The 13,128-nt window shown below is 46.4% G+C and overlaps 1 protein-coding gene across 6 annotated transcripts in view; it reads right to left on the bottom strand.

Annotated features, from left to right (window-relative positions):
- The window catches only part of LOC122372113 (rab11 family-interacting protein 4-like), an 87,047-nt gene that overhangs the window by 19,205 nt on the left and 54,714 nt on the right, over positions 1 to 13,128 (bottom strand). For 5 of the 6 annotated variants that reach the window (XM_043348989.1, XM_043348986.1, XM_043348985.1 and 2 more), the window contains 2 exons: positions 3,218 to 3,253; positions 2,696 to 2,810 (listed from right to left, as the gene is read on the bottom strand). In XM_043348989.1, coding sequence (XP_043204924.1) covers positions 2,696 to 2,810; positions 3,218 to 3,253 — 151 coding nt within the window. Of the gene's footprint in view, positions 1 to 1,781; positions 1,827 to 2,695; positions 2,811 to 3,217; positions 3,254 to 13,128 lie in introns of those variants that run through there. The other variant, XM_043348990.1, reaches the window with a different exon arrangement.

Here is a 13,128-nt window from a genome sequence, read left to right on the forward strand (position 1 = left end):
GCATCATTTTGTATCACAAAATACTCTGCTCAGTATGAAGAGCGATCGAAAGCATTCCCCTGCCGAGGGATCTCCGTTGCTGCCAGCGACCCCGGCCGCACCCTTTGGCGTCACCTGGACCGGGTCGACCCTGGGCCTCACTCCCACCCCCGCGGTCTCACTGGCTGCCAGTGCCCCACTATAGGGGGGACTGGGCGCCGCCCAGCTCCAGCCGTATGTTTACCGGATCCGTTAAACAGATCCAGCCGACGACAGAGAATGTTTGGGATTAAAGATACGGAGAAGACGGCTCTGCATCCCGAAATCAGGCGCCGGGAGTTGGGTGTGGGGTGAGGTGTGCTCAACAGAAAATATTTAGGCGTCAGGCTGAGAAACTTGGACAAAGAAGTGAGGCGCTGTATGAAGAATGCCCATTTTATTGTTATTTGTTCACAGCAAGAACTCGAGAAAAGTCATATGAAATGTGTTTCATATGAGCACAAGTTTCAGTAGAGAAATTGCCTGCCTAAATAGCCTGCCTATCACCAATGGGTAAAAACTATAATGGTTTTCAAAAATGTATGTAAGTGGTTAATTTAATGTTAATATAAATTCATTGACCCACAGGCCGACAGATGGACATACAGGCCGACAGACAGACACACAAAGACCCACACCCCGACAGACCAATGAACTGGTAGGCCTACAAGTATAAACCGATTGACTGACAGACAGACAGACCTACAGACAAACCAATAGACAGACAGCCCTGCGAACCAACCAAGCAACAGACGGACAGACCAACGGACAGACCGACTGACCAGCAGTGAACAGACCAGCAAACCGACAGACATACAGACCAATAGACGGACAAACCGACAGACCGACAGACCCACAACACCACAAACCGACAGGCGCCCAAACCAACAGACCAACAGACCGACAGACCGACAGGCCGACATTCGTCCCCTCCCCCACATTCCCGCGTCTTCTGAGTCAGGGATGGGCCGCCGTAGAAATAACAAACAACCGCCCCACCTCTGGTAACGTCAGCGCGCCTGACGCGCTGAGAAATGGCCGCTCGGACAGCCGCCGACTGCCGCCGGCGCTGAGCCGACAACATGCTGAGGTGTCTAGATCACTGGACCACCCCTTAGTGACGTCACGGTGACGTCATGTGGGTCAGTGGCGTGGGCGGGGAGTGTGGGTGTGGACTGTGAGATGTGACGAGTGAGTTGTGAGGGGATGGATCAGCGAATTGACGAACAGTCCGAGCTTTTTTTGTAATGTAAGGCATGCTTGCACCATGGGTGAGTGAGCGTGACTAGCTCTGCTATATCTAATAGGGCCACTAGCTTTTCATTCATTGCATATTTATAATAATTCTTATGCACAAACATACAGGGCATTGGGGCAACATGCCTTCAGACCTTCACTTTTCAGCCACGAAGAAAATAAAGAGGTTAAATAAGAATGTCGCCTTCTTACACTGCAACACGGGTCTCAAGGAACGGAATGCGTGTGTCTTTTGGTAAAACTGCCTGATTCAACTGGCTCGTTCTTGAATTCAAAAGGAATATCATTTAGGATAAGCGAAGCAAGTTTTTTGTGGTGGTGGCGGGGGGGGGGGGGGCATGTCAACACCTGCTGTGACCACACAGATGGCGGTCAACTTCCCCTGAAAAAATCACTGATTCCTTCACAGCCCACCATGCATTGACCACTCGGAACTTTACAAAGCTCTCCTCGTCGTCCCACGCACGCACGCACACACAACACAGCCGCACCCATCCAAGACACACCGCAGGCGGCCCCACGCGGCGCCGCGGCCCACTGCATGGTGTCCCGCCTGGCCAGGCCGCTGCTCCCGCCGGCCGCCGCCGCCTGCGGCTATTTTTACTCCGAGTCGCCAGAGGGCCCTGCAGGCCTGTCCGGCTCATGCAGCGGGCCTATGGTGAGGTGGTGATGAGGGTGCCAGATGATGGTGGTGACGATAGTGACGCTGGTGATGGTAGTGATGGTGTAGGTGGAGCTAGTGATATGATGACGATTTGGATATTGGTGACGTTTGTAGACATTGGTGACGCTTGTAAACATTGGTGACGCTTGTAAACATTGGTGACGCTTTGGACATTGGTGACTTTTCGGACATTGGTGACTTGTCGGCACTGAAAGCCTATGGACATTGGTGACGTTGTAAGCATTGGTGACGTTTGAGTTGAACATTGGTAACGTTAGTGACCGATCGGCACCATCCATGTGGGTGATGTTGATGGTGATGACTAATGACGCTGGTGATGAGTCTCCGAATGTGACGGCGGCGGGGAGAGGGGCGGACTCAGAGAGCCGAGATCTCGAGAACGGAGGGAGAGTGAAATTAGAGACGGAACACGTGTTTGGTTTAGCCCGAGTGATGGCAGGCAGATGGTAGTGAGAAAAAGGGGAAGAGGAGGTCACAAATGAGATCCAGATGCCACCTGCTAACGGTGGTATTGAAGTTTGAACCTTCATTTGTCCACTGTGTCAAGGGTGCCGACAAGACGGTAGTTATATATAGAGCCAAAGCAGCTAGGAGCAGCTCGCAGAGCTGTCGCTGTCAAACGGCACTCGTTCCGATCAGGACAACGGTCACCTTTACTGGGCTACCTACCTACCTACAATCTAGCCATTCATCTATCCCCACAAAGCAAAGTGTGTGTGCCAGTGTGATCCCTACCTTCTGGTTGAGGTCGTTGACGTCATCTTCTATGGAGATATCCGAGTACATGTCCTCGCCATCGCAGTTAGAGCTGCGCCCGGACGAGTTGAAGCTGGGAGTCCGGTACACCGGGCTGACGACAGAGACATCTGGTTAGCGGAGCCCTAGACGGAATAGGCAGTAGTGGTATAGATGTCGCCTCGGTCGGCAAGTCAGTCGCAGCGCCGCCGTAGCATTGGACAAATTATGTGACCAAGCGGGTGTGTCATAAATAACAGTATGCTGTAATTAGCCGTACACATAAATTACCGATCTGGATATAGCGTAGGATATTGAAATGCATGGTACAATTAGGTGCTACATATGAGTAACGAGATATGCAGGCTCCGTTCAAACGTTCCCTAAAAACTATGCATGTGCCCGGAGCTCCTTCCGCAGGATTGGACGGAGTCGATAAAAACGAAACTGATGTGACCACCAAAATCCCCAAAATTCCCGCTAATTGAACCAATGGCGTCACTTATTGATAACGTCACTGACCTGCTGATTCCTGAGGTGACCGAGCTCCGCTTAGATCTGCAACGAAAGAGAAGGACGATCAGCGTGGTGCTTATTTTACATAGCGAAAATATGACGAATAAATTTCTTATCTGTACCCATCGGCAAAATGAATCAGACTCGGATACATCCAGTACAAATGCAAGGATCAGTTTGCGCCACGAGGAAAAAATTATAAGGCCGAACTATACTGTCTTGGGCCGAACAACTGTACAGATTGCAACTAAGCGGTAATCGCCACGCCATGTGTGGATCGCTCATGATTATAAAACATACATACATATATAAAATATATTAATGGTAAGGCATTATTTGCTCCAGAAAAATAATTAGCTATTCGTACCGAATGCGGCTATCGGTACGAGGAAACAGCATTCTAAAATCTAAAGTTGCGAATTCGACCTTTACGCTGTTAGTTCAGTGTACGCACACACGCTGACTCCACAATCAAGCTGTCTAAAACACTCCGATCTGAGCTACCCAGTTCTCAGCACGAGCTCTTTGGAAGGGGACGCTGTGGTGCCTCGCTGCATAGGTGCAGATCAATATCCGAGCATCGGCTGGTCTTACAAAATCACCTGAACAATCGAATCAAATGGGATTGAGTCGCACAAGGTCGTCGACTGACTGAACTTCGTACCGACTTCAGGTGATCTAGAAGAGTAGTCCGGCGTAGTCGTGCCGTGGAATCATCGTATTGTAGATAGAACAGTATTAGGTCTGCCAGGTCACGCACATCCGAGGTCGGGGGTGACAGAACAGATGCTCAGGATTCTGTCATTTGTTATTGGCCAGGTGAGGGCGTTCACTCTGGCCACTTTGCTAATTACTACGCAGTACGCACATTTTCCATAGCTTGCTGAGCTAGGGATCAGCATACATAACAAAATTGCATATTAATAGAGAGAATATAAATGCTGATGCATTAACCCTCGCCCTGGCAGGGGGGGGTCGATGCGACCCCCCCCCCTAAGGTTTTTCGAAGATAGCGTAAAAACGGCGGCGCGCAGCGCCGCCAAATTTGGCACAGCCTATGGGGCAAGCTTTTTACATATGACCTGAAAATTTCAGGTCCGTGTGACCTTGGGTCAGGTCACCAGGTCAGAAAAACCGGTACAAGGTCATGGTGAAATTTCAATTTTCTTTTTGCACCTGTCCAACTCACAGTTTTCGACTGATTTCCTTCAAACTTTCAGGATGTGCTAAGTTCACCGAGTTGTATAACATATAGTCCGGCTTTTTTGAGGTCACTGACCTGAGGTCAGTTAGAGGTCATTACGTCGTAATGTTAAGCCTATGGGAAAATACTAAATTCGGAAAATACTGGAGATATCCGCTTCGTTCTATCACTTTTGTGCTTTGAAACCACGGTACTTAACAGCAGGTCACTTGGTGCTTCTTTGTTTGGTGTACTTATCCATGGGTCAGGTCAAATGAGGTCAACTGAGGTCAAATGACGTTTTTGCCAATAACTTGGCACATAATGACGCTAGAGCTTAAAAAATGGTATCATTGTGTTCCTGGTGATCAGCCGAATCGAATGATATGCGATATGATGCAATTTGGTTAACATGAACTTAATTTATTAATTTAAGTTTACTTAAAATTTAAGAAAAACTTTAAGTACACTTAAGCAAGCTGAAAAGTATATCATTCGACGCGCCTTGACGTGCTGAGTTCACTGGTGCTTTTCTTTTTGCTCTATCTTAATTAGATCAAAAGTTATAAGCGAAAAACTTTTGACCTGTTTTTAGCGAAATTTTTACATTTATACCCCCCAAAGGCCAAAACCCCCCTAAATATTGACCTAGAGCAACCAAATTTGCACAGGGGCGAGAACTCCAGGGGGCCCACCTACCTACCAAATTTGGTGTTTCTAGGTGCCATAGGAGCCAATCGCGAGGGGGGGGTCGATGGAGGGGGGGGGGTCGCATCGACCCCCCCCCCCCCCCCCTGCCAGGCCGTGTTATGAAAAATGCCCTGCCAGGGCGAGGGTTAACCCGCGACCTGGTGGGGGGGGCTATTTTTTGCCCCCCCCCCCCTCCAGACTTTTCGATATATCTCCAGAACCGCTGCGCCGATCGTCACCAAACTTTTAGTACCCTCCCGGACATCAATTTTACACATTGTGACCAAAAATTTTTCCAAAGGCTATGATAGGTTGGCCGGAAATGACGTCAGAGTGACGTCATGTTCTGCTGTTTTCGACCCAAAAAAGGGTTTCGCGGGAAGAGCTGTCAGGCCTATAGCTTTGCAAATACAGGAAAATGATAAAGACATAAAAGCTGTAGAATCGTTCGGGCTACAAAACTGCTATCTCGGATTTTTGAAATTTTTGGACTTTGACCCCCAAAAATCAAAAAATATTTTTTTTTGGATGTAATAATTGAAAAATCCAAAAAGTTTTTTGAATTTCGCAAAAACCGGAATATATGTGATAGTCCTTACCGCCTTCCATCCACATACCAAATTTGAGATTGATACCTCTTTTTTTGGCGAAGTTATAGCGAAAAAACTGTTCAAAATTGATGACGTCAAATTTTCAAACTCAATTTTTAGCAATTCTAGACCCCGTAGCGCAAAACAAAGACCACCATTAGACTCCCCGTGACGAGCTGCATCGAATCAATACCCATTTTATGCAAAGCTATCAACTTTAAAATTTGACCTTTTTTGGCCTGACCTTGATCTGACCTTGACCTGAACTTCACCAGAAAGTGACCTAAGCCGTACCTGATAGTCTTGTAACCAGCACCATTGAGTTGGAAATGAAAAATTGGCCATAAAACATGCATCACACAACCTTTGTAAAGTTGGGCTCATGTGACCTGACCTGTGACCCTTGGTGACCTGACCTGTGACCTGACCTGGTATTGTCAGTGACCTCTAATAGCAACATATCTACTAGGCAACTGACGCCCTATCGCTGATTCTCGACAAAATGCGTTTTCCTCGGTGTTATAGCGCATTCCCTAGAAGACCCGTGAACGGTGAAACGTTTCATCTTTGACCTGACCTGTGACGTCATCGGTGACCCCGAGGTCAATGAAATTTGGTTTCCTTCGACAAATTTGACAGGCCTTTCGAACGCCGTTTGAATTTTGCGGATCCGTCCAGTAGTTTCGGAGATACGAGGGGGGGCAAAAAATAGCCCCCCCCCACCAGGTCGCGTTATAAACAGACCCCACCAGGGCGCGGGTTAATGTCTTCCGCGTTTAACGTTTAAAAATAAAGTAAACTCTTCCATGGAAACAATGATAAATATTCCCCTAGCCCTATGTATGTGTGGCATAAATTTATTTACTTGTCCACTCCCTATTTCCAAAATCCAAGCACTGGGCTTTATTCGACGCCTCCATAAAACAATGCTTTCAACACAGCCACAGCCGAGAAATCTATCTATGTACATAGTGTAAACGTGGAATAAGATCTTATTAAGGGTAATCAGCTTACACTCAGCCTTGCTTCGCTGAAGCACCACTTGCAGTTGCATAACGAAATCTGGGGTTACATAACCCTATTGAATGCGCTCACAAAATTAGCATGCTCTAGCGGGCTGCTTTGTTCATAATGCTCGTACTCAAACAAAGGAAAGACGTCTCAGGTAAAACAGCTACCTGCTGCTCGGAAATAGTTGAAACTTGTTCCTTCACAGCCGATCTTTCTAGCTCCAACTGGTGTCTTTAGACTAGAGGTGGCAAAATGTGGACCCGGGGACCCGGTCTATGGAACCGGTCTGGACCCGGATGGGTCCAGACCGGGTCCCCCAAAATATTTGGCCGGGTCCAACCGGGTCCTATCATTTCCCTGTGCTTTATGGTAAACATTTTTATGCTTTGGCAAACATAGTCATAGTTGATGCAGTTTCCAGTTCATAAGTCCCAATTCCACTTTTGAATTTTAATATTCCAGCAGATTGGGCTACCTATTCTATAGCATACTGATACTGGTCAGTCTTGCTTCAATTTCTTATCTTGTCACCTACAACAGAATAAACAAGTTCTAAGTGCTAGCAATCCAGAAAACATTTCACCAAATGTTTGTACGGATCACTTCCATTCAGTTTGCTGTACAGCACCTAGCAATATTTTGAGCTGTAGAAATCAAATACCAATAACATATGTAGGTAAGTAGGTATGACTGAAATCCATTTATAAATGGACACAAATCCAATTGAAGCAAGGCTGACCAGTGGCATTCTCACCTGCCTTTTCAAAGACATTGACGTACTAAAGTCACTATGCCCACCGAAAATCAGAGTTCATGTTTGATATTCAAATGCATTTCATAACTCAAACAGCTTTGAAATTATTTCTATCACGGCCAGAAGACAACTCATAAAACCAACATGCCCTTGCATAAATCCATAAAGCTAAAAACGAATCCAAGGCATTCTCCAGAAACCGTAGTATTGATCAGATTTTAGCCAACTGGCGCCGCATGGTGGCGCTAGCAGAGCGTATTATACATATAGCGCTCTACAGGGTGGGGCAGCATAATCGGGAATGCTTTTTGGGCTCTGGTCATGAGTAGGCATGGCATTATTTTGATAAATTATATCATGGCAATGAAACGCCCAAAAGTTGTGCATCATCTGACATGACTACATCCATGAGCATGCAACTTCCTGGAAAAGAGCAGCAAAATAGTTCGACGGTGCTCCAAGTGCTTTGCGCGCGCCCATAGACACTAATGTTAAACGAGTAAAACAAGAACATTTTGTTTAAAACAATGCCATTCCACGTAAAGGTTGCTGGACAGGTCAACGTGTTATCACGGACGATAAGGATTGTGTGGGGATACTTAGGACAAAAAGTTAACGTAATCGTCGTAAAATAACTCTTAGCAGAGGACATACAAGATGACTCACTTGAATATAAGGAAGAAGCTCTTGAGCATATTAAAAAGAAACAATGTTCAAAACTTCAGCGACCAAAAATCTTATCACCGACTGGAATACGATAAAAAAGAATGGCATGCCATATAGGGGATTGTATCGAGAATATTGCAGCGGTCATGCAAAGTAAACATCCTGTTGAGGTGATGGACCTATGGGTGGTCTTCAAGGGAGGTGCACGTGGTGCACCCTACTTCATCGAGCCCGGATAAAACGAGCACCTCTGGTAAATACATCCACACTCTGGCAGACTCACGTGGAGTCGTCGGAAGAGAGGATCACTGACGGTCCAGATCACGTCTTACGAGGACTCTGTCCGTGCTGGTACTGCAGTGAGGACGACATGTTATTGTGTAGGGCACCTCCACCTGAGATGAACCAAAAACTTCTGGTCCTTCAACTCCGCCGATTTAAATCCGACCAAATTCTTTATATGGAGCGTTTTTTGGTAGAAGTTTAATGAACAACTTATCATCAGTAAAAACGGTCTTCAGTGCAAGGTACGAAGCTGATGGGCGATCATGGACAAGCAGGAGGCTGCACGTGCATGCGCGTGCTTTTGGACCCGCCTTGAGAAGGTCATCGACGCGAAGGGCGGTCAAATAGGATGAGGGATAGGTAAAAGGTGACCGATTGATGGGATGTTGTTAAAATAGTGCTTGGAGCTATATTTTTAAATTCATGACCAAATAATCCCGTTTGATATTTATTCCCGATTATGCTGCCCCACCCTGTACTAGCGCCATCATACGGCAGCAGCTGACAAAAAACTGAGTCAATACCAATGCCCTTCTCCAAGGCCAATGATTCCGTGTTGATGTGAAAATGGCGCATTTGAGCGTCATATATGCTTTACCTTACGCACGCTAATCTACTGCATAAAGGTTACAATTTTGGAACACGTTCGAGAAGAAAGTCTCAGAACCCTTGGTATTTATTCTATGTCTAGGTACTAACAACAAAATGTAGTTTGTTTTCTACGTTAATAAATTGGCACTTCAGTCATGATCGCAACCTACTTAACCAACTTGCAGTACTTAAAAGTTTATTGCCATTACGATTTTGCAGTACTTTAACCCCAACAAAATTTTGCAGTGATTTAACGCCTGTTTTGTCCTTGCATTTCTATCGTGTCGACATTTCTGGCGAACCTCACACAGTTTTCATGTTTCTATTTTGATTTTGAATGTTTTATCGTTTGGGGCCTTTGATAGTTGATAATATTTGTAAGGACTAATGAATTTAATTATAAAAACGAATATATTTTACCAAGAATATTAGAAAAGGTATGTATCAGTATGGTTATCTTGTTCCATGTTGATGTTAGGTTCTTGTTCTGCCTCTGGTGAAGGCACTGGTCCATGGATCCCCAGTTCACATAATTTTTAGCAGCTGTAGTAAAAGTGGCTTAGGTTAGCATGAAATTCATCGGTCTACTTAGGTACTTCTTATATTCTTAAATATGACCTGAATCTGGTTCAAAAATACAAACTGTGAAGCGAAGTGAAATGACCATGGCATGAGTTTTTTACTTTGCAACACAAGTATGCCAAATTGGAAAGAAACTATTTTCTTTTGCTATACCTACAACTGTACACAATTTTCATAATGAATTTCGGGAACGGGTCCATCTGGTTCCAACGCTGACTTAGACCGGGTCTGACCGGTTCCAGAAATGTGCTAGTCAGACCGGGTCCGGGTCCGGGTCCCAAAATTTTCCAGTTTTGCCACCTCTACTTTAGACCGTTAGTGTGGCCAGTGGCCACAAGTAAAACAATGACGCATTAAGACCGAAACAGACCCCGAAGCGTGGGCGTCATCTGGCTACCAGGAGCCGATCAGGTCCCGTCAGTAGAGCGGTGGAGAGCTCCGATCAGGTAAGTGGAACAGAAACACGCTCTGCTCCCATCAGAGAAGCTTCATCCTCCGAGCAGAATTCGTCATCCGTCATCAGTAAATCGGAACTGGCGCGGTTAGCGGATAGGGGCAGCAGGCGCAGAAACGACCAGCGGATACGGACAATTAATATCGGACAACATAACCCGGCCGGGCCCGGGGGGTAATCCCAACCACCGCAGCCCGGGGGGCGTTTTTCGCCCCCCCCCCCCCCTGTCTAACTCCGTAAAAAAGGGAGCTACGGAAACAAAAGCGATACCAAACGAAAGGTTCTTACGAGACGATTCTAAAGCACCCAAAATTTTTGACCTCAGGTCAATTTTCAAGGTCAGAGGTCAAGGTCAAAGGCAAAAACCGGCACATGTGTAGTGATCTCAAAGTAAGCCTCCTAAAGGACGGCAATTGACTGCATCAAACCGGCAAAATTGGGTGTCAAACGAAAGAAGAGAATCTGAGGATTCCGACAATGTGCTCCAAAGCAAAGGTCAAGGTCAAAGTCACGCTCAAAATTGACCTCAAACTTGGCACTTTTTCGCACATCTTGCCTGCTAACTTCCAAGATGTTTTGAAATGTTTTGAGGCTTATCAGTTCCCTATTTGTGGTTCATCTTACGATACAAGGCTGCTCAAAGGTCAAGGTCACAGAAGAGTATCCCTGCTAGAGGCTATTTCACTGATTCAAGTTAGTAATAATAAATAAGACAATTTTGCCATCCGGAAGCTCTAAATGAAGGCTTAGAGGAAAATAGATGCCAGATTCGTGATCAGCGGGTACAAATCCATCATAAACGACTTTTCATGTGTCAAGGTCAACCAGAGGTCATTCGAGGTCACATGAGGTCGACATAAAACTTGACCTTTTACGAACAAAATATATATCATTCGACGCGGCGTGACAAGGCGAATGCGATGGTACTACTGCCGTAGCTCTAGGACCATTTTTGTCGAAGTTATTTGCGAAAAACTAAAACCACATTTCGGGGTCGTTGACCTAACCTCTGACCTCAGGTCGCCAAAACTTTTTTTCTATTTTTATCTAGGTCAAACGCTACACAACCGTGCTCCTCGTAATTTGTCTTTATCTCTAAAACTCTATTTTTAGCAGCTATTTGAAGTTTGCGTCTGTGACGCCGAAGTTTGCCGTGCAGGGGTCTAGAAAAATGGACCTTGTGACGTCATCAAGGGGGCTAGGTCCAATTTTTTTACTTCAGAAGATGTCAAATTGATGGGAGAAAAGGTACTGAAAGTTTCGCTTTCCTAACCCTAAGCGTTCGGGAGCTATCGCAAATATTCTCCAGGGGGGGGGGGGGCGAAAAAACGCCCCCCCCCCGGGCCCGCGAGGGATAATGCACCGATATAGGTGTGCAAATGATCGTCAGCGTAAACAGAGGTTTCTGATACGGTCACAACTCACAACCCACAAGAAATTCTGGCATCCAGCTACCGCTGACATTTCCTGGCCTGTTCAAAAGGCATGGTGTCACCGCTATTATGGTAAAGCATTTTACAATGCACCTGGCTGTGGCCTGTGGTAGACGGTAATAGGCGACAGCACAGTGAAAAACTTTATGTGAGGCGGCTGCCAACTGTCCGGGTGGCTAAAGGACACCTTAGAGATGTCCATGGTTTGGTCTGGCATTTCCGATATTGATGAGCGTGGGAGCCGCGCAACGGCGCAATGGCAGTGACTTCCGAGTCCGACTGGAGCGGAAATGTTTGGAAAATTACTCGAAAAATGTGTATCAATGCAGTGATCAACGAGCGCCTACAATAACAAATGTGTAAAATCGTTTGTTGACATTCAGTTTATGTGTCAGAAATCAGATCCGGCTATGTAAATAAGCGAAGAAGCAGGTAATAAACAAACTACACTGTACCCAATGACTGTAGGTATACGTTGGAACTTTTTCATAAAAAAACATAGAGAACAGGAAAACAAACAAACAAAAATTTCCGGTAAGTAATGAAATCACAAATATTCCTGAAGCAGGCCAAGTTAACGGTCAACATGGCGTAAACTCCATGCTTCCTTTGTAAAAAAAACTGAAGTTCGTAAAACACAACACCATAACTCCTCGTGATCACGCCTGTGAGTTATGCCGGCGATGCCAGGCACGTCACACACTGCTGGACCTGCCGTTCGTCTAGTCACGCCTGTGGGCCGTTACCTCTGTTATGGTGCGACCACAAACCTGAGCCGCCCTCAGTTCCGGCTACCCGATACTGCAGGCCGGGCTGGGTAGGAAAGAGGGGGGGGGGGGGGCTCTCATACCCAGCCGTATTCCCACACTCCACAGCTTACAGTCAACGTGTGGCTCGAATGGTCACATCGCTCGGCAGCCAACCGAAGGAAGAGGTCCAATAGAGCTGACCTTTTGTCGACCTACCACTTGGACCTCGACGTGCGGCAAAGAGCTTATGACCTGAGGATTTGGAACGGCTGACCGTTTTTTTTTTTTTGGAGTAGGTCGATGTCCAGATTCTGAAGATTTTGGTAATCACGGAGTCCCATGACCTGTCGTTGTTGTGTAGGGAAAATGTAGAGAGATAGAGATAGAGAGAGAGAGAGAGAGAGAGAGAGAGAGAGAGAGAGAGGGGGGGGGGAAGAGAGGAGGAGGAGAAGGAGAAGGAAAGAGAGACACAGAGACAGAACGAGAGGGAGAAAGAGAGCCGTGGCTGAATGCGGCCAAACTGACACCAAATCTCATTACTCGATTCTCTGTAGTAGACGTTATTATGCCGCCGGGCGACTGACCTTGACCTCTAGTTAGAAGACGGTACCCAGACTGACCTTTTCAGACCACTACCACGCGGAACTTGTCCGTCTGTTCTGCGAGTTGGAAAGATGAGGACGCGAGACGACGGCAGCACCACCGAGGGAAGCCGAAACACCGCGGGGACATCGCAGTCCCTCCGGGTATGAGTGCATTAGGACTGATTGGGCGAACAAAGCGAACTAACTAAGCTGATAAAGAAAAGGATAAAAGCCAGGGATTTCGACATACCTATCGCTGCAGTTCTTGTCTGTAATTACAAATATCTTTTGAAATGACAGACTTGAAGTTGAAATAGCATTTTCTTTGCTAAACATCCTGGGCAA

Source organism: Amphibalanus amphitrite, unplaced genomic scaffold (genome assembly GCF_019059575.1).
Source record: "Amphibalanus amphitrite isolate SeventyFive unplaced genomic scaffold, NRLGWU_Aamphi_draft 001318F_arrow, whole genome shotgun sequence".
In the NCBI taxonomy this organism is placed as follows: Eukaryota; Metazoa; Arthropoda; class Thecostraca; order Balanomorpha; family Balanidae; genus Amphibalanus; species Amphibalanus amphitrite.